The sequence below is a fragment of the Triticum dicoccoides genome, chromosome 2B (assembly GCF_002162155.2).
Source record: "Triticum dicoccoides isolate Atlit2015 ecotype Zavitan chromosome 2B, WEW_v2.0, whole genome shotgun sequence".
Classification (NCBI taxonomy): domain Eukaryota; kingdom Viridiplantae; phylum Streptophyta; class Magnoliopsida; order Poales; family Poaceae; genus Triticum; species Triticum dicoccoides.
In genome coordinates, this window is record NC_041383.1 from 26,131,975 (window position 1) to 26,159,349 (window position 27,375).

At 45.8% G+C, this 27,375-nt stretch overlaps 1 protein-coding gene, 1 long non-coding RNA gene and 3 pseudogenes across 2 annotated transcripts; 3 read left to right on the forward strand and 2 right to left on the reverse strand.

The window, feature by feature from the left end:
- The first annotated feature begins 1,306 nt into the window (after positions 1 to 1,306).
- Positions 1,307 to 7,543, forward strand: LOC119361913 (putative disease resistance protein RGA3). Its single transcript, XM_037627086.1, has 4 exons — positions 1,307 to 1,591; positions 1,775 to 2,911; positions 5,333 to 6,855; positions 7,142 to 7,543. The coding sequence occupies exons 1-4, from the start codon at positions 1,328 to 1,330 to the stop codon at positions 7,212 to 7,214; spliced, it is 2,997 nt and encodes a 998-aa protein (XP_037482983.1). The 5' UTR covers positions 1,307 to 1,327; the 3' UTR covers positions 7,215 to 7,543.
- Positions 7,544 to 10,413: 2,870 nt separating this feature from the next.
- LOC119360299 lies at positions 10,414 to 11,474 on the reverse strand (annotated as a pseudogene).
- A 1,199-nt stretch (positions 11,475 to 12,673) lies between these two features.
- LOC119360300 lies at positions 12,674 to 13,532 on the forward strand (annotated as a pseudogene).
- A 1,383-nt stretch (positions 13,533 to 14,915) lies between these two features.
- On the reverse strand, positions 14,916 to 17,609 carry LOC119366909. The gene is made up of 3 exons (XR_005176135.1): positions 17,328 to 17,609; positions 16,049 to 16,905; positions 14,916 to 15,233 (listed from the first exon to the last, which is right to left on the reverse strand). It is a non-coding gene; the product is annotated as an uncharacterized LOC119366909 (long non-coding RNA).
- An 8,101-nt stretch (positions 17,610 to 25,710) lies between these two features.
- LOC119360301 lies at positions 25,711 to 27,120 on the forward strand (annotated as a pseudogene).
- Positions 27,121 to 27,375: the final 255 nt, after the last annotated feature.

Below are 27,375 nucleotides of genomic sequence, written 5' to 3' on the forward strand. Positions count from 1 at the left end.
AGATGGAGGACGTGGTCACGGATGCGGAATACAAAGAAAGTGGACGACGGGCGCCGTCATAGGATATGCTTAGGGCCCGGCGTTTTTTTAATGAAAAATGTCCGAATTGTAACGAATGTGCTTCAGTTTATATGAAAATCTGTCGTGTTTGCGTGAATTTCACCCGGTCTGTTCAAGTGCGATTTAAAATGTATGCGGGGTAGCATTGGATGGCCAGCTCCCGCATACATGTCCACGACTGGTCCTCCTTTTCCGCGGACGGATCCGAGAGCAAATTTACGGGTGGAGATGCCATACGAATAGGTATTACACACTGTTGGATGGAACTATAAATTCACTAAATCTGCCACGCCTATGTGCGAAACAACTCCTAAGGTTGTCTAAATTTAGCATGTATCTCTAAAATTTTGTAATCGTGCAATTCCCTAGGAATTTGGAAGTCAGAAAGGATATCGCAAATCCAAATTGGGCGCTACATGCTTGAAACATCCTTCCCCTGTGGTTGGCTATTGTTTGTTCGGTTCTTCTAGAAAAACATAGCTACAAATGACTTGGTCTGGAGACATTTTTCTTATGAAACCAACTCACTTCTTCAAGAAGAAATCAGCAGCAACCGCACAACATCATCAGCAATCAGCATACAGCATACATCAATACTTCGTCGGGGTGGTTGGGTTAACGTTCTAGAGATGTTGGATGGCCGAGCTGCGAGGATGGAGAGAGGGAGAGCAGGTGGGTTTGTTGATAGTGAGCGGCCGGCCCCCAATTGAAAACTTTATAAGTAGGAAAAGATGCTTCGATTCATTTTTCGATGGATCCAACAACGCAGTAGCAGAGAAGCATCTTGTCCTTTTTTGTTCTGAAGATTCGCCATTTCTTAGTTTTTAGTACCGTTTCCGTGTCAACATTTGATTGGCTGTGTCCTAACTGCAGCAATGACCGTATACCTTCACACGTAGGAGTAGAATACTGTTATCTAAGGGCCTGTTCGGGGATCCACCAGCTCCTCAAAATACACGGAGCTGGGGAGTACCGTTTCGGCCGCTCTGAATTTTCTAGCGGCAGCTCCGTCCGCTCCGGGAGCGGGGGCGCGGAGCGAAGGGCCTCCGAACAGCCCCTAAGAAAACTATAATTTCCTTTTGCCTGTATACCTTCTGATGGACAGCTCCAGCTGCTTGCTTCTTCCCCAGCTGGCTAAGCGCATTAACAAATACACTAACGTGCGCATCCTGTCTACCTCTCTCCATTTGCCTATATATCAACACCATCCCCACTCCATCATTGACCACAAGAAAAGAGAGCTCGTTGTAGGAGCAAAGGAGCAGCCATGTCCACCCAAGCCGTAGTCGAGAGGGCATGCGCGAAGCTCAGATCCGCCATAGGAGATGAAGCGGTGGCGCGGTTGAACTTTACCGCTGACCTGCGGGATATGTTGGAGGCGCTGGATGACATCCGGCCGAAGCTGGACAAAGCCGAGATGCGGCCGTTGAGGGGTGAAGATAATTGCCTGCCGCTTGTCTGCTGCGCAGCCTACAAGACCATAGAGACTGTCGACGAGCTGCAGGGCGCGGGATCACAGGCTGCTGCAACGGTATTGCACTGCAACTGGCCGTTTATTTTATTTTTCCGTACTTATTCAGGCGAAGAAAATACAGTGCTACTATCCATTACGTGCTGTCTTCACCGAATCACCGACACGAGATTGGATAGAATTAATCGATGTTTTACCTGTGTACTTCCAATATTTTAATTTCGTAATGGTCCGTATTCGCAGACGACAAGGATGCTGCCCCGCCTTGCCATCATGAAGAATGCAATGGCCACCCAGGTGCAGGAGACCAAAAAGATAGTGATGCGGGCACAGGAGCGTTCACGTGTGATATCAGAATCTATAGCAGAAAACACCTTGTTACAGGAAATTATTGAGGAACGAAAAACTGCACCAGTTTTCGAGGAAGCAATGGTTCTGGGAAGAGGATCAGATAAAGAGAGAATAGTCGCCCTGCTATCTAGTGAGCCCAACATCATGCAAGAGCACATCCGCATTCTTCCCATCTTTGGGTTTCCAGGCAGCGGCAAGACAACCTTGGCACAAATGGTGTTTAAAGATACCGACTCCCTCCAAGACTACGACTTCCGGGTATGGATTCATGTGTCTCCCCAATTCGAGTTCCATACAATAGCCAAGTCCATTATTTGTCACGTGTCAGGATGGGGGCAAGAAGAGATCAACCATTCCTCTTCACACGTGGAGGGGATGGAGAGTACAATGAAGCGCCTTCACAAGTTACTTAACGGTAAGAAGGTGCTTCTTGTTTTAGATGACTTGTGGGAGGAGGATCCCATTCAGTTACAGCTGTTGAAGTCCATGTTAACTTTCTTGGGAGACAAGATGGACGTGATAGTAACCACATGCAACCAAGCCATCTCCAGGAGGATCTGTACAGTTGAGCCGTACAGGCTAAATCGGTTGAGTGATGACACGTGTTGGGAAATAATCAAGAAATCAATCCGTTTCGAAGTAGGAGAAGAGTGGGAGAAGATTGGACGGAAGATCGCAAGCAAATGCTGGGGTGTGCCATCAATAGCTCGTGAATATGCAGGCACGCTAGATTCTTCCCGAGATGCTATGAAATGGGAAGAAACCATGAGAAGGGGTATCCTTTCTTATGTCCTTTCAACTTTCACGCTAAGCTACATGAGAATGCCACCAGATTTGAGGCTATGCTTTGCTTGTTATTGTCAAATCTTCTCAAGCGGGGACAGTATAGTCAAAGATGACCTGGTTCATCACTGGATTGCTCTCCACCTCATTGAGCCATCAGAAATATTGTCTGCCCAACAGATAGCTGAGGAGCATATTACCTGGCTTCAGGACATGTCATTCCTTCAAACTGCAGAGTTGGACCACGTGAGTAATTGTCTACTACTCTATTGTACTCCCTCCGTCCGAAATTACTTGTTGGACAAATGGATGTATCTAGACATATTTTAGTTTTAGATACATCCATTTTATCAATTTCTACGACAAATAATTTCGAATGGAGGCAGTACAAAATTTGCTGAATTTTAGAGACACAAAAGTGAAGTAAAATTTGAGTGAATTGTATTATACTTGTTCCTACTGGATGGATTACTAATGTATGGATATAGTAGTAGGTATGCCCCGAGGGACATGATATAGCGAAGCGAAAGAATAGCATACATCTACGAAACTAAGAATAGCATAAATTCTGAGAATCATGTTTATCTTGGTACTCATACTAAAATGGCTGTATGCATCCCTAGTTGGTGCAGAGGGCCGCCAGGGCAAAGCCCGAGCGGCTCGGCGGCGGCGGTCTTCTGCTCGCGCGTCAGCTGCTCAAGATCGATGCGGCGGTTCCGATCTTGATCTTCTTGGCGGTGATGGCGGACAACGGCGGTTGGAGTGTGGCAGTGGGTCTGTAGTCGCAGCGGGTGGCGGCGGCGGCAATGTTGCAGTCGCTCGCTCAACCTCCGGTTCGGCTTCGGATCGTGGTGGTGCTCCTTGTCTTGATCTGCATCACGCGGGCACTCGGGACAGCGACCCTGGGCTTGGCGGAGGTGTTCATCTCCTACGTCGGAGGTGGTTGGCCTGAGGCTGGGTGAGCAGATCTCGAGATCTGCAATCTAGTCCTGGCTGCGAGTCGGGGAGACATAGTTATCGGTGAAAACCGAGCCGACGGCGGATGGTGGCGGCGGCCTGCGTTGTTACCTTGATGAAGGCATCGTCCTGTAACTACTGTCGACCCACTCGTGCTGCTCCGGGGGAAACCCTAGGATCTTGTTTTCCAGATCGGACGATGGCGACACTACGGTGTCGTTTCTCTCTTGGGAGCATCGTTTGTGGAGCAGCGCTGGAAGTCAGAGGCAGGAGGTGGGGCGGCTTCGTCTTGCACGGATCTTCGGTTGAGATGTCAACTCATGCCTGGGCGACAGGTGATACGCTTTGTCATGCCTGGTTGGCAGGTGCTACGCACGACAGATCTTCCAGAGACTAAGTTGTGTCGGCTAGTGGTACTTGGCGGCATGGTGCTGAGGGGTACCGGCGGCGACTGCGACGTGCTCAGCAGTTCGCGCGCAGGGAGGTCGTGCCGTTGGGCGACGTGGTGGCGTCGACGACAGCTAAACCGGGCAAGGATGATGCGTTAGTACATCTCTGAAGATGGAGTGGTGGTAGTTGGCGGCGGCGGCCTCTGATAGCACGCCGGACCGGTGTGTGCCCCATACCCGGCAAGTGGCTTGGTTGGGGCCTCAGGTCTTAGATGTTAGGTTTGGCTGCGAGGTCTGTGGTATTAGGCCCGTACTATCAGCATCCCTTCATCAATTGGATAGAAGTGGCGACAGATGTTGCCTAAACGGTGGCTTTAGACTTACTGTTTTATTTCTTTGTAAGGTCTTTTGTGATTAATTAATAAAATGGCTGCACGCATCGCCCAGATACAGAGGCCGGGGGTCTTCCTCCATTCCAAAAAAAAAATATCTACGAAACTAAGACATATGTAGGTTTGTTACTAATTTTTAATTGGAGAAGAGGATACCATGGGAAAAATATAAGATGTAACGGCCGAGCTCGCATCGTAGCATGGGAGCATGGGAGCTCCCATATCACCTGATATTTTTCCCATGGAGGAAACAGGGGTCGAATCCAAACTGTTTTTCTAATTCCAAGTACATATGCTTCAGTTATGAGCAGTAAAATACATAAAGATTGAAAAAGTATATTCAAAACAATCATATCTTTTTTGACAAAAAACATTGCTTAGCTTTCTCTCCACGTGCAAATTTTCGTGATGAAATCACTTTCATGGAGGCCTGAAAAAATATAACAAAATCGGCACCTCGAAATGCTTTCAAGAATAGTCTTTTTGGACCATCGAATTTGTTGTTTCCGGGCGGACTAATAGGAATGTTTTTTTCTTAATGAAAAAATGCAAGTATGTAGAGAATTCAACAATGTTTGTTGCAAAAATATCAGAGTTCCTTTTATTTATTTTTTACTATTTTTGGGTTTTACTGTTCATAAGGGTCGATGTGAGCTCGAGTGTAGAAACTCCATGTCTTGGGAGAATTAGCTGATTTTTTTTTGGGACACCCGGATCTGACAGCGATGTGCAGCCACATCTGATGACTAGCAGGGTGATTGATCGAGGCTTCCGATCGATCGCCTGGCGCCTAGTGTCCTCCTTTTTAGTTAATGTTAAAACATATCTAAGTTCCACATATTTAAGTTGCACAAAGTAGTTACATTCTAAAGATAAATATTTCGTGATGCATATTCTAATTATGTGTATATGCCTTCAATTTATTGCAGGCCAGTGGAAAAGAGGGTAAGGGTGCAATCTTGTTTACTATGCACAATCTGGTGCATGACTTCGCGGCAACGTTGCTAAATAGTCTAGCACACTATCAATGGTTCAATTATATTGGGAATCCTACTAATAGTAACCACCATAGCGAAATAAGGGCGATTCGCTATGTCGGTTGTACAAAACTGGAGTTTCCGGGCAACTTATTTTCGCCTACTACGTGGCTACGTGTCCTGGAACTAACGGAGAGCTCCGTGCTGAAGCTACCGAACTCCATCTTCCGGAAACTGAAGCACCTGGGGTATCTTAAGATATCAGAATTCTCTGGACTAGTAACTCTGCCTGAGTCATTGGGGGATCTCATAAATCTGATCCACATTGACTTATCAGGCTGCTCCGGGCTCCTGAACCTACCAAAGTCGTTTGGGAAGCTAATCCGTTTAGGGCATGTCAATTTGTCAGGCTGCTCTAGGCTTGCAACACTTCCTGAATCTTTTGGCGATCTCATAAACTTGTCCCATGTCAATCTCTCACGCTGCCATGGACTGGCCGGGCTTCCCGAACAGCTTGAAAAGCTCGGCAAACTGGTCCATCTGGATTTATCATTCTCGTCTTGCTTTCAAGGGATCGGAAAAGGCCTTGGTGGCCTCACCACTCTGGAGCATTTGAACTTGTCAAACCCTTGTTATCATCTTGCTCAACACCGGTCTCATCTCCAGGAGCTAAAGGATGGTTTATGCAAGCTCACCAAACTCCGGTATCTGTACTTGTCTATGTGCCTGAATCCTATCTGTTACTACCACCAGTCACAAGAGGACAGTCTCAAATACCTTGGAGAGTGTGTCGACGGTCTTTCCGGCCTAGAGCATCTGGATCTGTCTCATAACACATTTATTTTTGCTCTGCCTGCAAGTCTAGGTGACCTCAACCAGCTGCACACACTGAACATCTCAGGCTGCATCAGACTGAAGAAGGTTGCTGAAATGAAGTCTCTCAAGTTTATAGATCTGAGGAAGTGCCGAGGACTAGAGAGTTGCCACTTTGCGGTTCGCATTGTCAATGATGATGATGTGTATAGCAGCAGCAATATTGTTCAGCTGGAGGAGGTTAATTGCCAGGAGCTCCAGATAAGCTGCCTAGAAAAGGTCAAGTCCAGAGAGGAAGCACAGAGAGTCAAATTGATGGAGAAACAGAAACTTCAAAAGTTGAAGCTTTCTTGGACTTTGGACTCTCCCGGACGAGTGGAGGACAGCGTTTTGTTGGGGGAATTAGTGCCACCACCTAATCTGCAGTGCCTTGAGGTTAATGGCTACGCTGGCAAATGTCTCCCAGAGTACTTTGGTAACCTCACCTCTCTCCAGCAACTCAAGATCGTCCGGTGCAAGCAGCTCAACTCGTTGCCGGATACAATGCAGAAACTCACCAGCCTCAAGGATCTGTGTATTTTTGACTGCACAGAATTGGAGAAGTGGTGTCAGGTTGAGGAGAACAAGAAAGTGCTGGCCCACATCCCCAACAAAAATTATGAGTATGTACCGTCATATTGCTCGTTGTTTTACTGTTATTCTACATTTCTTATGTTGGTTTGTGTATCGCTGCTCAAAGTAGTATATGTACAAAAATATACTCCCTCCGTCCGAAAATACTTGTCATCAAAATGAATAAAAGGAGATGTATCTAGATGTATTTTAGTTCTAGATACATCTCTTTTTGTCCATTTTGATGACAAGTATTTTCGGACGGAGGGAGTAGTACCCATCGCTGTTCTGAACTCGATTTGATTGTGCGAGTTGCTGACCTCGTACATTTTGCAGGGAACCAGCTAGTACTAGCAGGCAGGAGATTGAGGAGGACGACAGATCGGGCAACGAGGGGGAGGCGGCGTAGGAAGACGCCACAGCGGCAAGGAATTGTGTTTGCGATGAAGAACAAATTTCGGTGCAAAATGGAATGCCATTTGATTACCAGCTACTCTTGCAAGTTGCATCGTGTGTTGGCCCGCAGACTCTTTCAGGCAGCAAAACATGATGATTTGATTTCAGACAACTTACTTTCCGCATTCCTATAAAATTTAATCGTTTAATCCTAGATCTTGAGCGTATATTATATGTTGGTGTAAATTGTAATGCTCCAACGAGTCCGTAAATCTTGCTACATCTGTCGCCCAATGTAAGTTCATACTACTATACTAGGCAAGTGCTGTCAAATTCGGTTTGGTAATGATATTTCAGTTCAGAACACACTGGTTCGGGTATGATTGGTTCTTTCCATGGCCCATCTAGAAGCCGGTTGGCCATGTACGTAATCGGGGTTGTTGTTGTTGTTGTCGTCGTCATGACTCATGAGAAGTTGCACTTTCGCAGACTAGGCTCATACAAGTTTCGGTGCGTCACGACTTAGTACGAGCCAACAGCATTTTGCTGGTTCAGCTATTGAAACCTGATACGCGCCTCTTCTCTTTCCAAGACCTGGGCGTTTGCACATTGTACATACTACTCCCTCCTTGCTAACCACCCACCGACGATCACTCGGTTGGAATTCTGCTTCATTTCTTCAGATAATTTTGCAAAGATTAATTTGTTTCACACCGTCAAGTGTCAGGTGTGAACATGATTTTGAACGTGTAAATACTCTCTTTAAACATGTGAACATTTTTAAACACGCAAAAAAAAATCAAAGCTTAAGCACATTTTAAAAATTCCATGATTTTTTATTTTATGAATATTTTGAAAATTAAGCAAATAATTTACAAATTATGAGATTTTTTCAAATGCACGAACATTTTTGTAAAATGTATGAACATATTTTTAAATATGTGAACATACCTTTAAGTGTAAAGAACATTTTTCCAAAATACTCATGAACATTTCTAAAACATGCAAGATTTCAGTAATATGCGTGAACACTTAATTTGCACGGATACTTTTTAAAATCATATAAAACCTTTTTCAACTATATGAACATTTATAAAAATTCATTAAGACTTCTAAAAACCATATAAACATATTTTCAATATGAGAACACTTGTAAAATGACACACACTTTTTTGAAAATTTTATGAACTTATTGGAAATACAAATATTTGTTATATATGAGTGAACATATTTTATTTGATGCACACATCTACTTAAGTTTGTATAATTCGAAATTATTTATTTTTACTTTTATTAACAAAATTAGGAAAAATGGAAAACAAAACTATACCGATATTGCTAGCGGGCAACACCAATTATAACCCTTTAGTTATTGCTATAAGCCGCTGACTGCTATTGCACACATAAAGCAGTACATACCCCTAGAAAAAAACATAATGTAGTGCTTAGCATCCCCAAGACCATCGCAAACCTTATGTATCACTCACAAGTTATGTATCACTCCTTGTGAGCGATATGAAGCTGTTGCCTACACGAGTTCCGAGCAGGCCGGCCTAGCGAGCGCGCAAGTCGATGATTCGTTTTCCTCTGCCATTTTAATTAGTCATTGCTCGCTGGAGTCCGGTGGAGAGTAGTTCGGTCGGGTTTTTCTTCTTGATATTCATCTTCTATTTTCCCTCCTGATTTTGTGTTTTTCATTTCATTCTTATTTTCTATATATTTCCTTCCTTTCTTATTACTTTTCTTTGTCCAAACAGATGAGCTTCAATAAGCGATGGACAATTTTTTAATACAAGACAAATATTTTTGAAAAATCATGGTAAATATTATTTAAATACATGATAATCATTTTTAGTGTACACGATGAACATTTTTTGAGTGCATGATGAACAACATCTTGATAAACAAAGAACACTTTTCTAAATACATGATGAACATTTTTTGAGTATGCGGTAATAATTTTCAAATACATGATGGATACATTTTAGAAACGTTGTGAACATTTTTCAAATACATGATGAATATTGAAAATAATTCTTTTTTTAAATGCACCTAAAGATTTATGCAAACATATCAAGCATTTTGTAAGTAAAATATGAATATTTGTTTTAGATAACACATAATTTTTTTAAACACAAGATTACATATAATTATATGAATTAACATATAAAAATATGTAGGGGCGGAAAACAAGAAAGTGAACAAATAAATAAATAAATAAAATTATTATAACCCAAAATAACTTTAAAATATGTCTTTTAAATACCTTGGAATATATAGGAGGCGGAAACCAAGAAATTGAAAAAATAAACAAAAATGAATTGGTATAATAAAGCAACAAAGAAATGATGAAAAATCAGGAAAAAAACAGACAACCCGGACGTGGGGTCAGTGGTGGGCTGGGCTGACGTGGCGAACGCGCTCGGGCGCGCCCGAGCCGTCTCATGTCCGCCCTACATTTGGGCTGGATATGAGTGGTGCCGGACAGCCCGGACATTTGAGACCGGTTTGAGGCACCCAGGTGGGTCGGTTTTTTTTTACCGGCCAGTGACCGATCCATCCACGTGGATGTTTGTGGCCGGTTTGAGGCACCCGGATATAGTTGCTCTCACCGAGACACAGCCAGACATCAATCCAATGGGTCCTATTTGAACGATCCCATCCCATACAGAGCGAAAAATTCCATGGAGGAGGTCAGGCCTATTACTGAGGGAAACCATGGCCACCCAAGTCACCAAGATTGTAATGGTGATTTCTGTAGGTGCAAGATTGAGGGATACGCCTCATCATCAGGATTGGGTATACTCTTATGAGACACATCAATTGCGCAGAGGAGGTTCATGATATCAGAACATGGAACAGTCACTTTTCATACAAGTATTTTACAAATGGATTTCATATGAACTGAGCACCAACATTAATTGCAGAACATTTCTATTTTATTTGTTTAGTAGGGTAGGCTTATTCACTAACCATGAATTTTGATTCTCGAAGTAGGTATTCGCCTTGCTTTATACATAAAACACTAACCAGGGTTCACACATGATTCAAACATAAGTTTGAACAAGAAGTCGAACAAAGCAAATAGTCTGCTAGGACAACAAAACATAAGCATGTGCAAAAGCAAAGTAAAACAAAGATACAGGACGCCACCTGCCCCCGGCCGACCAAAAACGAAGTTTGTTTGTGAGAGCCAGGGCCAGAGAGGCTCGTCATACATTGCCTAGCGATAATTGCAAATTTATTTATTTATATATTCATTTGTAAATACGCAACACAACACATTCGGAAGAGCGTTTGCTTGCTGAATCTTTGTTTGTTAGTTTCAGTTGAGAACTCACCGGAGAGCAGCGAGAGGACGTCGAGGACGCTGGGATGGACCTTGGCCGCCGGCGCCGCGCCCACCATGAGGCCCGGGCACACAGTGACGACGCTGATGCCGTTCTCCAGCGCGAACGCGCTCGCCGCCTTCTCCAGTCGCACCTTGGAGACGGGGAACCCCTACACAACGGCAGGCCAGCGTCATCATCGTTTCGAATGACTCAACGAACTGAAAATCAAAATACTCAAGTGTGTGTACCCAAGCATGAGTCTTTCCCGACGCGAGGAACTCGACGTCGGCCCAGGATTCCTCGTCCAGGACAGGACCGTCGCCTTCCGGCGTCAAGGTGGACACCGCGGCCGCCGACGATGTCAGCACCACGCGCTTCACTGTTCCCGCTCGTACTCACGACCTCATCACGTTCAGGAGTCCGTGGACGGCCGGCTCGATCACGTCTTTCTGTCATCACCATACGTACATTACATCAATTTTTTCATTCAGAATGCGTGCGTGCCCTCCCGTCAGACATTGCGTTTGGTGCTTTTTGCGCGTCGTTTACCTCAGGGTTCTCTGCGTGGAGGTTCACCGGAGGGGCGTCGAAGAAGACGTAGCCGCAGCCGGCGACGGCGTCGTCGAAGCTGCCCTCTTCGTCGAGGTCTGCACGGAACACCTCCAAGGGGCCGAGCGCCTCCAAATCCTTGAGGTGCTTGTTTTTCACCACATCATCTGGAACCCATGAATCAAACAAATCTGTCGTTTAGATTCTTGGCATAAATACACAAAACCTAGGGGAATAATTAGTGAGTTAATCTTACCGGGGTTTCTGAGGGTGGTCTTGACTGCGTATCCCTTCTCCAGGAGCAGCTTCACTAGCGCCGACGCGACGTACCCGTACCCACAGGGGACACACGCCGTCTTCCTCCTCGTCCCATCTCCTGCCGCCGGCCCCATGTCGCCTACCGGCACTAAAACTTTTCCGAGCAACTCAAGCGCCGGCCGGCCTGAGTTCTGTCCCTCACTTGCTCTCGTGGAGCGGTGGTGCTTGTGTGGGTTTTTACACTCACGAACGCATGCAACTTCATAAATAAGGAAGCACATTTCATACTAGCTTGTGGCTTATCTTCCATTCCACAAATAAAATATTGAGTTCAACAAACAAAAGATACGCACACATGTGGCTCAATGCCAACCGGGGAAAATAGTCAGACAAAACATCAAAGCGTCATTATGCTTCACACTCCCGCAACCATGCCGGCCCTCTTGCTGTCTTGCATGGAACGAAATTGGGGGAAATCCCTCAATCAGGAAAGAAAAACATACCCAAGCCCCAAGCCTCTATTGCAGGCAAGGTTTTCGCTTCAAGGTTGTTTCACTTGGATGAAAATGATGTTTGGGTAAATTTGAATGAGACACGTGCATTTGTTTGGTACCCGGCTGTGTACAAAGATGTTGTGGATTCGGTTTTTTGTTTCAAAATTTTTGAACTGCTGTGACGGTTCTTTTGGTGGGTTTAGTGTTTTCCAATGCATGTGGGGCAGGCTGATGTTGCTGTTCCTTTCGTTTCTATTGGCTGTTAGATTTCCTATGTGTCGCTCTCAGTTCAGTTTTTGTGTCGCTGTTCGTGCTGACGTCGCTTTCCATATCTCGGTGGTTGCTAGCGGCCGGTGCTGTTTGCTTTGCCGCTTCTGCTTCCGGTTTTGCATGGAGGTGTTCCTATCATGCATTGAATGTGATCGATTTTGGCAATTTGCAGATGAGACTACGTGTATAATTTCCATATGCACGCTTCTATGTGTAGGTGTTTCCGTTTTCTGTATTTTTTTTATCCAATTTACACAGGCGGTTGCAGATTTTTTCCACTGCGTGTTTGTTGGCTGTAGAGGAAGTTGCCACGAGATGAGTTTGTTTACGAAGTGGTCTGGGCGGCTGACACGTACAGATTTTACGGGATTAGGCGGTACCGCCGTAGGCGTAGCTTCCTTTATTTTTTTGCGTTCTCTCTCTTTCCAGAGAACTCCTGTCATCGCCGCTTAATCGCTTTGTGCTGCTATAAATTCTCATCCCGGCAACGTCTAACAACCATCCTCCGTGATCCTCACGAGTCCATGTAGCCCCGTTTCCCTTCTGCCGGCCGATGTGATGGCGCACGCATGAAAGGTGCTGTAAAGGGACGTACACGAGTGACACCAAGAAGGCCACCATCGAGCAGAGGACGGCGGCCTGCGTCTGCCATCCCCGTCTACCTATGAATAGCTAGCGAGCAGCAGCAATGCAAGTCCACAAACCGGACGTCGCTGGCTCGCTCTCGTCGACGCGGGGTTTGTGTGTGGGAGAGTGGGAGTGCCTGCTCCGTCGCGAGTGACTGCAACAGCGTCATCTCTGCCGACTTTGAGGGCCTCTTCTCCTCTTCCGTCGACGTCGGCGCGCCATCGCTCCTGTCCGACGGCCTGCCCGCGGCGGCCGACTAGACCACGACGGTCACGGCGTCTGCAGGAGCGTCTTCGCCCTTTCTCCGCCACTCTAGGAGCTCGAGTCCTTTTGCGGCCGCCGACCGGAGATGTAGGACGCCGCCGCTGTCGTCCCACTCTTGTACCTTTTTTTTGCGGGGGATCCCACTCTTGTACCACTCTGGATGATAGCCGGCGGCCGCTGTCGTCCCTCTCTTGGACCACTTTGGGTGGTCGCCGGCGACGGTGCCGCGGTGATGGCCTCGACCGCACGTCCTTCCGCCTCCCCACACACTTCCTCGCCATGTACGACTGCCAGGGGGCGCCCAGGTCGCCAACTAATGCCAGGACAGGCTACAGGCCCCGCTCGCCGAGGAATTGCGGTCTCCAGAGGACCCCGTTGGCGCCTAACGACCTGAGCTCTCTGGATTCCAAGAAGCAGTGGGAGAAGGCGTTCATGGACTACGTCATCGTCGATTCGTCGTGGGCGTATGCGCCGGCAATCTTGACCTCGAGTCAGCCCTACCTGCCGACGCCTCGCGTTGCCGACCTCCCAGGCTGACGGCGCCCCGCCGTTCTGTGTCGCGTCGCCACCGGTCTGAGTCGTCTGACGTTGTGTTCGCCCAGGCCGCCATGGCGCCATCGCCTTGCCGGGCAGCGCCATCGGAGCCCTTCCCTCCGCGTCGTCGTCGTGGAGAGGTGCTGCACCGGCTAGGCTAGAGCCAAAGCAGACATGAGGTGGCACCCTTGCTCCTTGCCTCTCCGCCTCGATCGGCGTCATCTGCGGGATGGCGAACACACGTCGGTTGCCTCTTCCTCACTCTCTACGTCGTGCGCCCTGCATGCTGCTGCTGTGTTGCGTCTTCCGCGAGGTCTGCCTGGTCGCACGCTGCCGCAAGCACACGCGAGCTCTGCCGACGCCCACGGTTGACTTGCGAGTCGCTGCACCGCCGCAACGCAGTGCCTGAGCCCCTCCATGGTATCGTGACAAAGAACTGACTAGATACTTCATGCTAGAACATGGCATGTTCCTGTGATGTATCCTGCTGGAGCTGCAAGTTTGTGGTATGTCAAACTAAAGTTTGTTGGAGAGTTTGGTTTAGCCTGCTATGCCACATGACTCAGGTTCTTGATGAATTGTGGTAGGAGAAGCACATCTTGCTTGCTGAATGCAGATCTTGCCTGGAAATGACTGTTGAGCTCAAATTAGGTTAATTAATTCGTTGGAACACGGTTGTTTTACCAAAAGCAGCTCAGCTAATTAAACATTTCGATGCAGAGCCGCGTATCGTATCATAAATCACCTTCTGTTGAACTTTGAATTACCTCGAAAGTGAGAGGAACCACATCATACAAGCGTTGGCATATACACCTTTTTTTATACCCTTCGCATAGGAACATGTATACGCACCACAAGTATGGATATCATTTAAAATAATTAATATTCTTCCCACACGAAAGCAGGGGCTCTTATCACTCATTCCGTTCATAAATATTTCTGTAATACTACTATGAAACAAGTCAATATAGGACAAGTATACGCAGCACAGGTATGGATATCACTAAAGAGAAGCATGTACTAACTCATTTGGTTGCACTGTTGTATATTCAGCAGCCACAATTCTGAAACAAAATCAATATATATTTTAGTGTTGCTTTCAATTCAAGACTTCTTTAATACTACAATTTCTTTATTATATACAGTTAGGTAGACTTGGCCGCAAAGTTAGGGAATGAGATCCTCTAACATCACGAAAGGATGTTAGGGAAGCTACAGTACCCTGATCCCTTTCTTCACATCCATATGATTAAGCTTAAAATGACTTGAATTAATTTGCAAATTACAAATCTACTGTATACATTTACAAAAATTTCATACAAACAAAATTATGGTGCAATAAAATTAATTTCGGATTTTATTTTCTTTGAACAGTAATTGCGCACATTATCTTTGCTACAGTGCCCATGACATCCCTTCTCCGTTTTGCACTGGGATTACACTGTACCTTCATGACATCCCTTCATGATGTTAGAGGATCCGTTCCCCAAAGTTAGCCACAGAGAAGTAGTATTGTGTGCTAACCATCTGAGGTGAATATACTGCTAAATTCTAAATACCAATAACTATATTCATCACTTCAGAGTGGTTGATTTAATAGCCAATATTAATAAGTTTCGGATCTTCATTGTGTAGTCTCGCTTCCCATTTTGTCCAAGATCTGTCATACATAGGAATGTCATGCTTCCCAATTCTACAGAGCCCCTGTAAAGAGATATTTTTAAACCTTGCTTGGCAGAGTCAATGATAATATCGAGGAAAAACATGCAGTATTAATGGTCCAGAGCAAGTATGCAGGGTTGCGGGAAGTTACACAGAGGATACATGTCAAACATCAAACCGGCTGCCATTACGAAGACATACATAGTTGAATTAGTGGTCAATGTAGTTCTACGAACCAAATAGGTCAATCTCCCTACCAATGTTGACCATAAATAAAAGATTGGAAGGATGCGCCATCTTTATCCCTTACGAAAAAGAAGAACTATATTAACTAGATGATTCCCCGCGCGTTGCTGCGGGACATCCGTAATCAACTTGTTTTAAATATTTGTTTTACCAAGGAAAATTGAATTAGTGAAGTCGGCAATTTAATTATCTCAAGGTAGTTTTTCACGTGGACTTAAATCCTAAGTATCTCTTTAAGAGATGGACTCAACTATCATTCTCATAAATTATGTACAGATAAAAATGATATTATGATGGGTGGCTAACAAAAAGGATTGATCAACATCGAAAAAGTGGTACGCAGAACTATGTATATGTTTGATATTTTCAAGTGAAGCAGCTTCATTCATTCATCGTCAATTTTACATCTGGATAATTGAAGATATGACACTCATATATCCGTGAGAAATAAACATGATGTTAGCTCATAAATTTATATTCCAAGAATGAGAGGCATGACAAATAGTTCAACTCATTTGGCGACCCAATCGGGCAGATCAAAAAGACAATGTTATTTATATCTACTATGTCATCGGACTTGGGTTTCAATTGAAGCTGGAAGTCCTTTTTACCTGGCTCTAACGTCGGGCATGAAAACCAGAGCAATGTAATCAAAGGCAACAATGCTCAATTAGTATAAAGTGTAACATCATAGTAGAAGGATGATAATCTACATCAAATAAAAACAGTAGAGGTCAGAGCTGTTTAAAAGCTGTTAGTTATAAAGAAAACCATAATATGTATGAGTATTAACTTTATTTTTATTTTATAGATCCATCTCCAATACATGGAAAAATATTAGAGCTGACCAAATATGCGGAGAAATGAGACTTGATTCCTTTATAACTATTCAATAGCAGGCATGAAGAGGACATTAGCTGAAATAAATTTCTAGAGGTGTGTCGATGGATCTATATATTTTTATAGACTTGTATGAATAAGCATAGCAGAGAAATGAGACTTGATTCCTTTATAACTATTCAATATCAGACATGAAGAGGACATTAGCTGAAACAATTTTCTACCAGTTCAAGATTCCAATAAAATAAATGTCCAGAAAAGGTTTAAACAGATCTTCTAATTATTGTTCAGTGGGCAAAGTTGTCCACACATGGACACTACACAGTTTAATACAGTAGCAGATAAAAAAATAACTCATATCTGCTTGCCATGATATATCTAGTTGAGAATACGCCATATAGATCTAGCACTTAGCTGGCTAGCTCGTAAAACTGGCATAACCATACAGGGGCCTTACAGAGAGATATAGAAACTTATAGACGATAAACATCCTCTTTACACAATTATGCTTCATCCTAGAAAATAATTCCACAAGTTGGTACATCCTGATTAAGTTTTCAGGCGTGTCAGTTTGGCAAGATGCAGGAAAGCAAGCTCCTCAAGATGACAAAACAAAGTATTCCAAAGTCTGAAAAGGTTGATGTGGTGGTTAGTAAGCAAGCATAGATCCATAGAGAGGCGTGCTCAAAACAAAATATTACAGAAGCAGGACAAACAATACTCCAAGCTCTGAAAAAATAACAATTATACAGTGAGATGGACAAATATTCTCCCATGCTATGAAAACATAGTGAGATGGTACTTCAGTGTTTTATTTTTTTACAACACTGATATGAGATGTGATAGGCCTGGACTGTTATGTAAACTCGTTGCTTGAGGCAACATAAAGTTCTCGACCTACTGCCCGATGAAGACGAAGAGGAAAAGATAACTCAGAAACTGGGAGTTAGACCACGGGGGTCCGCCACCGCCGCGCCTTACCACTGGATCTGAACGACCAACCACACAGAACAACAACTCACATGTCAAAGTAAGTGTGGCCAGGCTCACCTAATAAGATGATGTGTCAGCCCGAAGGTCGATTCCTGGGGAAGTCATCTTCGCTGATGAAGCCGGATTCTCCGCCACTCGTCCCCGCCACAAGCGGCCATGGAGCAGAGCATCGATGCTTGCGCCTTCCTCGATTCTGGGTGGCCGTCGATGGAACGGCGCCCGGCCATACTTTGATGGAACACCGGCTGTTCAGTGGCCTACATCATGACTGACCTTTAATTTTCTGGAGATTTGGCAGAGCACCGCGGCCACCGCCTGTTTCGATTGGAAGGAGAGTGAGGCAGGGGAAGGGGATGGGACGTCAAAGCGTGGGCCTTTATTTATGGAAGAGGGAGAGGGAACGGTGGGGAGCAGGGGGCAGGACGGTTGTTCTCCTTAGAATGAGCCGGGCTTTTCTCTGTTTATTACTCCCTCCATTCCGAATTACTTGTCTTGGATTTGTCTAGATACGGATGTATCTAGCACTAAAATGAGTCTAGATAAATCTGTATCTAGACAAATCTAAGACAAGTAATTTGGAACGGAGGGAGTACTACGAATAGGGACCATTGGGCTTCGGTAGTATTTCAAGTCTGCATAGTAGTACTGGGCAACCACATGCACCTCATATGCCAATAAAAATTACTTAAATGGGAAATAATTGATGATGCAGCACTTTGCTCATTGGCTGATTTTGCAAACTGAATGATGATGTGGCACAAAGCTGATGTGGATGGTGTGCATGGTGAAAGAATAGGTAGAAGTGGGGAGCAACTTCTTAAGAATGTTAGATGCCACAACAGTTATGCATTATACGTCAATATACAGTATTATCTAGGAGTAGGCGCCGCGCGCGGGTATAGGCTAGTAATGGCTATGGATAAAACCATCAATGGCTCCCATGTGCAATAATACAGATTTTTTAGCATATATTAAATTTATTTACAAAGTCTCAAAACTATATCCCAGTTTAATTATTTTTCAGTTCTATGACCCGGTTGTTCTTGTGACGGACGAAGAGTCACTTTTCATGCCCGCGAAGGATGAAGAGACGCTGTCCTTCTTGTGGTAGACAACGAGCAACTCCTTGTCCCCTAGAGAACGAAAAGATTTTGGACAGTACAGAGCGCATCGTAGCTCCCCTGGCCAAACCCTCCTGCCAGCACGACAACATCGATGTGAAGAATTCATTTAGACGAATATTAGCTCGAACAGTCATTGTGGTGCACGAATTTTGCTGTTCAATCTACACCGAGTTGGTAATTTCATTTATTTTCCTCCGAACTAGCAAAGCAGTCTGCGTAAATGCGCGGGCAACATTTTAATTGTCATTTCTGTTAATATCTTGCATTATGGATGGCTTAACAGATTACACTGACATCTCACATTTTTCTCTATGATTTAACACACTGAAGAATAGTAAATGGAGATATACAACACATATAGACGAGACACTACCACTTCTTTAAGCGACAATACATTTTGCATTAAGCAATTTACTCAAAATTTTATTCCAAAAGGTGCCGAGGATAACAAGCAAATCATCGTCCCAAAGAAAAGATGCCAAACAGGGCATGTATAATGCCCCAAGTCGCCAGCCGGAATCAGAGAAAACAACTCTTAACGCTCCACGGCGAGCCCGAAGCTGGCCAACCTTCATTGGATGAAACTAGAGTCCAAGGACCAGGGCAGAAAATCACTTCATCCACTCTGCACGACATCACCATCAAGACAAACCTTAAAGAAAACCCCCAATCCCGAGAACTAGACACAAATTCTTCACACGCCTGCCAATGATGTATTAAAAAACATCATTGGAACAAGGATGAGGCAGGGATGACTTATTTCATGCCGATGGCAATGCCATCACCTCACCATCAACGACTGGGGCCAAAACATAAACTATAAATCTCATCCTACCACCAAACAGACGTCCCCACCGAACCAACGAACGAAGGGAACAAGGGCATGTGATCACGTCAGGGATAAGGTAGACCGGCGGTGACGTCCTTCCTCTTACGGTTCCACAAGAGGGATGGAGGGGTCCACTTTGTTTTTCTTGCTAAAATTTTGTTATTTCGATTAGCTATACTTTCACCTATCTCCTAAAATACTAAGCTCCCTCGAAAGCCTATGCTGGTGCGTGTGGGCTAGACGAGCTAGGCCAGTTGCCTGGGACGCGTGGCTTGCACACTTGTCCTACCGCTTGATGGTTGTAAGAAAAAAAAACTAAACTTCATCAACGAAATCATGAACAATTATCCATCCCAGCATGAAACAAACCAAACAAGAAGGCAAAACGTCCAACTGAAAAACAACAAACTTCATTCTCTCTCTCTCGTTTACTTCATTGTTCAGGTATTTCTTTTTTACTTTATTATTTTTCTGATATTTTATTTTTCTAGATTTTTTCCTTGTATGAATAAATGTTAACCAGCATATATGTATATCTATGCAAATATTGTTTTTAAAAAATACACATGCATTTCTTAAGAAAATGCATGTTTTTTGTAAATGTCACGTACAATGTTTAAATTTCATGAACTATTTTCCAAATATGTGTACATTTTTCCATATACATGAATTCTTTCTGTGAAATAATTTTGGAAATGTGTGAACATTTTAAGAAAATACTTGAACATAGTTTTCAACAACATAACTATTTAGAAAGCGTGGAAACTTCTTCAAATTTGGTGAAAACTTATTTTCAATTTGATGGGCATTTTTAATGTGTTAATATATTAAAAAATATATGAATAATTTTTAAATATCATGAATATATTTTGAAATTGAAAAACATATATTGAAAATATGTTTGACTTTTCTTGGTTAGTTTTAAAACAAAAGTGAAATAAAAAATCAACACAAATGAAAATAAAAGAAACAAAGTCTTGACAAACTTATGATAATGGGCTGGCAGTATATATCATGTAGCGGGGGCACAGTCCTATAGCAGGGACCTCCTATACAAAGCGCGTTGCGTCAGACAGTCGGCGCTTTGCACAAGTGCGCTCCCGGTTGGGCTGACACATTGTACTTGGTCGGCGAACTATAGAGAACACTGCAGTGAGCGGACGCATTGTTGAAATAGAGACGGCGGCGGCTTCCTGAAAATGGAATAAAGCTCTCCGCGCCTAGCCCCCATTCCGGTGGTGCGTCTAGTATCGTTGGTGGACATGTAAAGTTGTGTCTCCAGCAGATTTATCTTTGGTGGATGTGCTCGGATCTTGTCGTTGTCCGTTTACGTTCGTGTGTCTTTGGGTTGGATCCTTCCGCTCTATGTTATTCTTCATCGGCGGCGGCTCTTGTTTTGGTGCGTTGGTCCTCTGGGGCCTTAGCACGGCGACTTCCCGACTGTCTACTATAACAAGTTGTGTTCGACTCTGCCGATGGAGGGGTGATGACGGCGGTACGCCTTCGGCTCGCTTCAGTGTTTGTAGTCGTCGCTAGGTGGTCTGATCTATTTTTTCTTATTTTTGGTTTTCGTTGTACTGCCATGATTGGAAATGAATAGATCAACAGTTTTCTAGCAAAAAAATAAATAGGCACTGTAGTGAGCATTATTTCGTTTTTTATTTAATTTAAAAAAACCATTTTTCTAAAGGAATGATCATTTACTAAAATTTTAAGAACATTATTTGGAAAACTGATTTTTTTTAAATTCTGCACAATTTTTTAAACAAACATTTTATAAGTAGACAATTTCTCTCTTTCAAAGTGGGAATGATTTTTTAAAAAATACCAATTTATTTAAAACATGTCCATTCTTTATAATAGAGCCAAATATGTTTTGAAAACAAGAACATTTTAAAAAAATCCTAAGCATTTTTAGAAAAACTGCAACATTTCTTAAAATTCTGAAAAAAATCCGAAAATTAGAAGATCTTTTAAAAAAATCGAGCATGTTTTGAATTATTCAAAAGATTGAGAAAAAGCTAGAGAAAGTGAATAAAAAGAAGTAGAAAAAAATCATACTGGTGCAACATTCTAAAGAAACTGGTCATGAACCTTTTGGAAAGTTCCAAAAACCAGGATCATGTAGACCACCTATTTGCTAACTGAGCCGACCAATCTCTCTTTATTTTTATTTTTTTATTTTACGGAAAATCTTTCAGTCTATTCATCATCAATCATGACAGTACAACGAACACCAGAAATATTAAAAATTACATTCAAATCCATAGACAACCTAGCGACTACCAGCATTGAAGCGAGCCGAAGGCGCGCGCCGCCATCGCCTCTCCTTCGCCGGAATCGGCCACAACTTGTTATAGTAGACAATCAGGAAGTCGTCGTGCTAAGATCTTATAGGACCAGCGCATCTGAAAGAAAAATCTGTTTTAATCGTTTCCTGGAGCGTTACCACATCAATACGTTCTTTGGCCATGTATTCCTTGAGTTGAGTACGACGGCCTCCGTGGCCACAACCACGGATGTTCCAGAACATGTAACGCATCTAAATGATTCTATTACGGAGACGCACTCCCCTGGAGGTCACCGCCTTCGCCACTCTCTTCTTAGCCGGAACCCGGCTGGAAGAAGGAAGGACACCAGCTTCCCTAGCTTGTGTCACTTCGACGGGCACGGCCTCCTCCCCAGCCTCTACTGGTACGATGGCCAACACGTTCCTATCAGCGCAGCGCGCAGCCGCCGCGACAAGCGCGGCTTGCGCCTTTTCCCGAGCGCGCACGAATGAGATAATATCACTGTGAGGGGCGCTGATCGCCACTCCTCTATCGTCTAAAAAACTCGCAAGGTGTTCGTCTAAGAAAGCATTCAGAATACGGAAAGATGGCAAGGGATTACCTGTGGATTTCAAGTTCTTGTTTGTGAGGCGAAGCTTGGCGCTCTCCATGGATGACAGCTCCCCCAGCTTGGCCTTGGCCCGAACGCTTGGAGCCCTCTGCACCACCGGAGTCGCCTTGGAGCGCCTGGCCATGCTGCCTACTTCGGTCATCCCCAGCGCCGCCCCCAATTCACCGCCGAGCTCCGTCGTCGCCACCACCGCCACGGTCATCGCCTGCTTGCTGGCCGGCTTCCTCCCCGCCGTCTTCTTGGGCTGGCGACCTGAGCCACTGGATCCACGCCGCAAAGCAGGCGTCAGGTTGCAGCCTTCGTTCACCACAGAGCCGGAGTCTGTCCCCAAACCCACAAGAGGGGAGGAAGGGGGATGAGCGACAGAGGCGGCCCCAACCACCCCGTGCTTAGCAGCCAACTCTAGGATCGGGGCCGAGATGTTGGACCCGTATTCGTCGAAGGACAGCTCGAGGGACCGAGCCAGTGGTGGCACACTCACCGTTGTGTCGTGAGTCGCCACCCACATGTCCATAGCATTAGCCGACGGCGCACCCAACTTGTCCCAGGTTTCCGTATTGATGGACATGTCTTGAATGCTGTCATCATGGTCCTCCCCCAGATCAAGCATCTTGGTGTCCTGGTTTGCAGCAGCACTAGGAGCACCCTCGACACCCTGTTGTTCATTGCCAGGTTCGACACCCTCCCCCAGATCAAGCATCTTGGTATTTGTGCTTGATCTTCAAGCTTCCTAACCTTCTTCTTCAACATCCTAAGCTCAGCAGCTAGCTCTCTGTCAGATCATGCTTCACCCTCCATCTCTTTTTCCGGAGCTCGTGCTGCGGCCACTGACGTTTGTGGCAGCGTGCGCAACCATTCTTCATGCTCTTCTTGAAGTTCATTCATCAAAGTCTTGGCCAGAGCATCGACCCAAAGAAAGAAGCATGTCACCTGCATGAACGCCAAACAGATCAACCCATTGCTCAAAGATCCTGACCACGAAAATGGTGCAATTGCCCCGATTCTTACCCCATTCTCGCTGCACACGTAGAACGGACGATTCTGGTTCCTTGGTGTGTGAGAAACCCTCCAATCAACGCCCGCCCGACACCGTAGACAGACAAAGACAGGCATGTCCACACGCACCCGGCTCTGCATCCGCGAGGTGGCGCGGGAGCTTGAGGAAGACATGGAGCTCGGAGTCGAAGGGGATCTGAACGCCGTCGTGCCCTCCACAGCTAGCTTCCCACCGCCGCTCTCTCTCTCGCGCGCCGTGGTAACCGCCGTGCTCTCTATTGCTGTGGTCACCACCCCTGTCTGTCCCCCGCTTATATAGCACACCCGCAACGGCTCTCTGCTCAACGTCTCTCTGCTGGGTCCCACAAGCCACGCATGCAACGGTCTAATCGTCTAGGGCGTCTCTGCCTCCTGGTCCCACCTGTAAGGGCCGAGTCAAAAGGTTGACCTGACGGAGACGGCAGAGTTCACGAAACGAGTTGGTACGCACGGACTAGGGGCAAAACTGAGCACGATTCGCATCTGAGGGAAAAACTGAGCACATGGACACCACTGAAGGCAAAAGGATAATTAACCCTTAAAAAATCGACATGTTTTGAACTATTCAAAATATTGAGAAAAAGCTACAGAAAGCGAATAAAAAGAAGTAGAAAAAAATCATACTGGTGCAACATTCTAAAGAAACTGGTCATGAACCTTTTGGAAAGTTCTGAAAACTGGGATTATGTAGAGCACGTACTTGCTAACTGAGCCGACCAATCTCTCTTTATTTTTTTTATTTTTTTTACGAGAAATCTTTCAATCTATTCATCTTCAATCATGACAGTACAACGAACACCAAAAATATTAAAAATTACATTCAAATTCGTAGACAACCTAGCGACTACCAGCACTTAAGCGAGCCGAAGGCGCGCCGCCGCCATCACCTCTCCCTCGCCGAAATCGGTCACAATTAGTTATAGTAGACTTTCAGGAAGTCGTCGTGCTAAGACCTTATAGGACCAGCGCATTAAAACAGCAACCGCCGTCCAAATGCATCAAATTGTGATTCGCATATAACAAACCCTGCGTTGGTACATGTGCTGCTGGACCCGTAGTTACCTGCTCTGTAGTTAGTTAGCGTGTCATTGTTCGATTGTGTTTTACCTCCCCTGCGTTGGTTTCCTTACCATCCGGACAGTTTGAGCTGTCACATACTCCAGAAAGGAACTATTTTTTGAAACTCCATTTTTTTTTGAATCTACAGTTCAGAAAGGAACTCCCTACCGTACAATCAAGTAGCAATACGACATACTTTCAACGGACGCATGCACACAGTAACTGGAGCAGAACTGAAACTGAAGCACACGAGAAACTTAGCTGAAACTGAAACTCAAAATTCAATATTGAAACTGAAGAAAATAAGCAAATTTCTGGCATAGAGCCGGGCACAACTGCACAAGCTGCATATGCCTTCACATGTTAACCGGCTCAGATTTAAGATGCTCCCGGTTTTTTTTTTTTTGACTCGAACGGCAGGTGCTCTGCCTTTTCATTTAAGATTAGGAATGTACATAAAAGTGAGCAGTCATCCAGAGAACACTGCCTGTACAAAAAAAGGAAATTACAGCGCTACTCTCAGGAAATCTAAGTCAGCTTTAATCAAAGAGACCACGCCGTCCGCTGAGGTAGACTTGGCGTTGAAGACCCTCCTGTTCCTCTCATTCCACATGTGCCAAGCAAAATAAGCAGCAGCAACGGCCTGCTCTTTGTTGCGCTGGGAGCAAACACTCCACCAATGAGAGATGGACTGAATGCTAGCAGGCAGGGAATGGTAGCACAAGGGCTGTGCCAAGCATAGCTTGTTCCAAACATCCTTGGCAAAAAGGCATGTGTTGAAGAGGTGGAGTGCAGTTTCAGGGAGTTGGAGGCAGAGAGAGCACGTCGCGTTATGATCGCTCCCATGGGCTCGCAGCCTGTCAGTGGTTGGGAGTCTGTTTTGAGCCAAAGTCCAGAGAAAAAACTTCACCTTTCTTTCAATCTTGAGCCTCCAAATCAGTTCAGCATTAGGCTTGGCAATCGAACCAATGAACTGACAGGAATATGCAGACTTGGCGGTGTATTTCTTGTCCTTCGTCCAGATCCAATCAATGATATCTCTTGCTTCAGATAAGTTGACACTCTAAATCTTCTCCCACAGAAGCAGAAAGGAGTGCAGATCATTATGGGAGCTGATTCTTTCAAGCCCCTTCATCCACTTCCTTTCATGCATGGCTTGAGCCACCGTGTAGTTTTTCCTGCGCGCCAGCTTGAAGAGGGAGGGTGCAAGGTCACGTGTCGCGGCGCATTTTTATTGATGAGGGGGGAATTTTTATTACTGTACATGATATCATTGTATAGTTGCTAGATTCTGTAATCTGATGTACACGATTCGATCAGAGCAGATTTCCCCGTTTCTTTAACATATCTGATCTGATCCTACATCAACTTGATGAAGAATTTGATGCTGATATAATCATCTTATAAATAGAGGAGTCCAGAGGCCAATCACAGCAAATTAAACCATCTTCGTAGCTAGTACCACTCCCGTAGCCAAAAGTATAGAACCAAGATGAACCATGTCCAGATCATGTCGCGGCGCATGGTCCTGCCGGAGCCGACTTCGCTACCGCCGGAGCCGGAGAGGACCATCGACCTCACGCCGTGGGACCTCTCGATGATCGCCTTGGAGTACAACCAGAAGGGCATCCTCCTGCCCAACCCTCCCGCCACAGAAGAAGGGGACGGACGGGGACACCACGCCGTCGTCGAACGCCTGGCATCGTCCTTCGCGCGCGCCCTGGGCCGTTTCTACCCCTACGCCGGCCGCCTCGCGGTCACGCCGGGAAACAGTGCGGACGGGGAGCAGGGCGAGAGCATCGCCATTTCGCTTCGCTGCAGCATGGAGGGCGCCGAGTTCGTCCACGGCGTCGCGCCGGGCGTCACCGTGGCCGACGTCACTACGCCGCTGCACCGACGCTGGTCCGGTTCTTCTTCGCGCTTGACGAGCTGCACGGTGTGGACGCTGCCGCGGGCTCCCACCCGCTCCTGGCCGTGCAGGTCACCGAGCTGGACGACGGTGTCTTCGTCGGCATGTCGCTCAACCACGCTGTCGCCGACGGTTCGGCCTTGTGGCACCTCTTCAACACCTGGTCGGAGATCAGCCGTCAGGGTGACGGCGCCGACATCTCCTCTCCTTTGCCGGTGCACCGGAGGTGGTTCCTCGACGGCTGCCCTGTTCCGGTCCCTCTGCCCTTCGGCAAGCTGGAGGACATGCCCGTCAGCCGGCGTACTACAGCTGAGCATCCATCATCCGTGAATGAGGAATGCTTCCTCAAATTCTCGGCCCAGATGGTAAAGCAGCTCAAAGCGAGAGCCAACGCCGAGATGTCCGGCACCAGCAATGGCACCACCACCATCTCGTCGTTGGAGGCCCTGCTCGCGCACCTATGGATCGCGGTGACCCGAGCCAGGAGATTGTCACCGGACCACAGCACAACGTACGTCATCCTCGTCGGATGCCGGGGCCGCGTGGATGGCCTGCCGACGACATACGCTGGCAACGCCGTTGCACGCGCCGAGGCAGTGTCGACCGCCGGCGAGATCCTAGAAAGGGGGCTGGGTTGGGCCACGTCGCTGCTGAACAGAGCGGTGGGGTCCTTCGACGTGGCAACTCAGAGAGACAGACATGCATCCTGGTCGCAAGAGCATTACTTCTTGCGTGCGCGCCCAACGGCCACGGCGAAGATGGTGACGGGTGGCTCGCCGCGGTTCGATGTGTACGGGAACGACTTCGGGTGGGGCCAGACGGTGGGCGTGCGGACTGCGGAGTGGCCGTGCGAACAAGATGGGCAGGACGGCGATGGTGTTCGAGGGTAGAGACGGCGGAGGAAGCATGGATCTCGGGGTGTGGCCAGGGCCGGTCTTGAGATTTTGGGGGCTCGGGGCGAAACTTGAACTCGGGGCCCCTTATATTATATGAGAATTAATTATAATAATAGCAATGGATTCGAGATTTATGTAACAACCTCGCCTTCGCTCCTATAGCTATTGCCGTAACTGCATCTACGACATTGCGTTTGGATGATTCTTTTTGTGAGATCCACAAGTGTTACCCCATGACTAGTTGTGTTATTTCGGTATTGTGTGCTCGGTACGGTACTTTTTCTGTTCGGATTTATTAGTCCTCATTTGGTTTTAAGCCTACTTTGGTCTAACATTTGACTAATAAACTATG

Excerpts from the sequence above, each read along its gene's own strand:
- LOC119361913 (XM_037627086.1), top strand. The coding sequence starts at position 1,328 with ATGTCCACCCAAGCCGTAGTCGAGAGGGCATGCGCGAAGCTCAGATCC. Across the intron at positions 2,912-5,332 it reads AAACTGCAGAGTTGGACCAC|GCCAGTGGAAAAGAGGGTAA; the intron begins GTGAGTAATTGT and ends AATTTATTGCAG. Across the intron at positions 6,856-7,141 it reads ATCCCCAACAAAAATTATGA|GGAACCAGCTAGTACTAGCA; the intron begins GTATGTACCGTC and ends TACATTTTGCAG.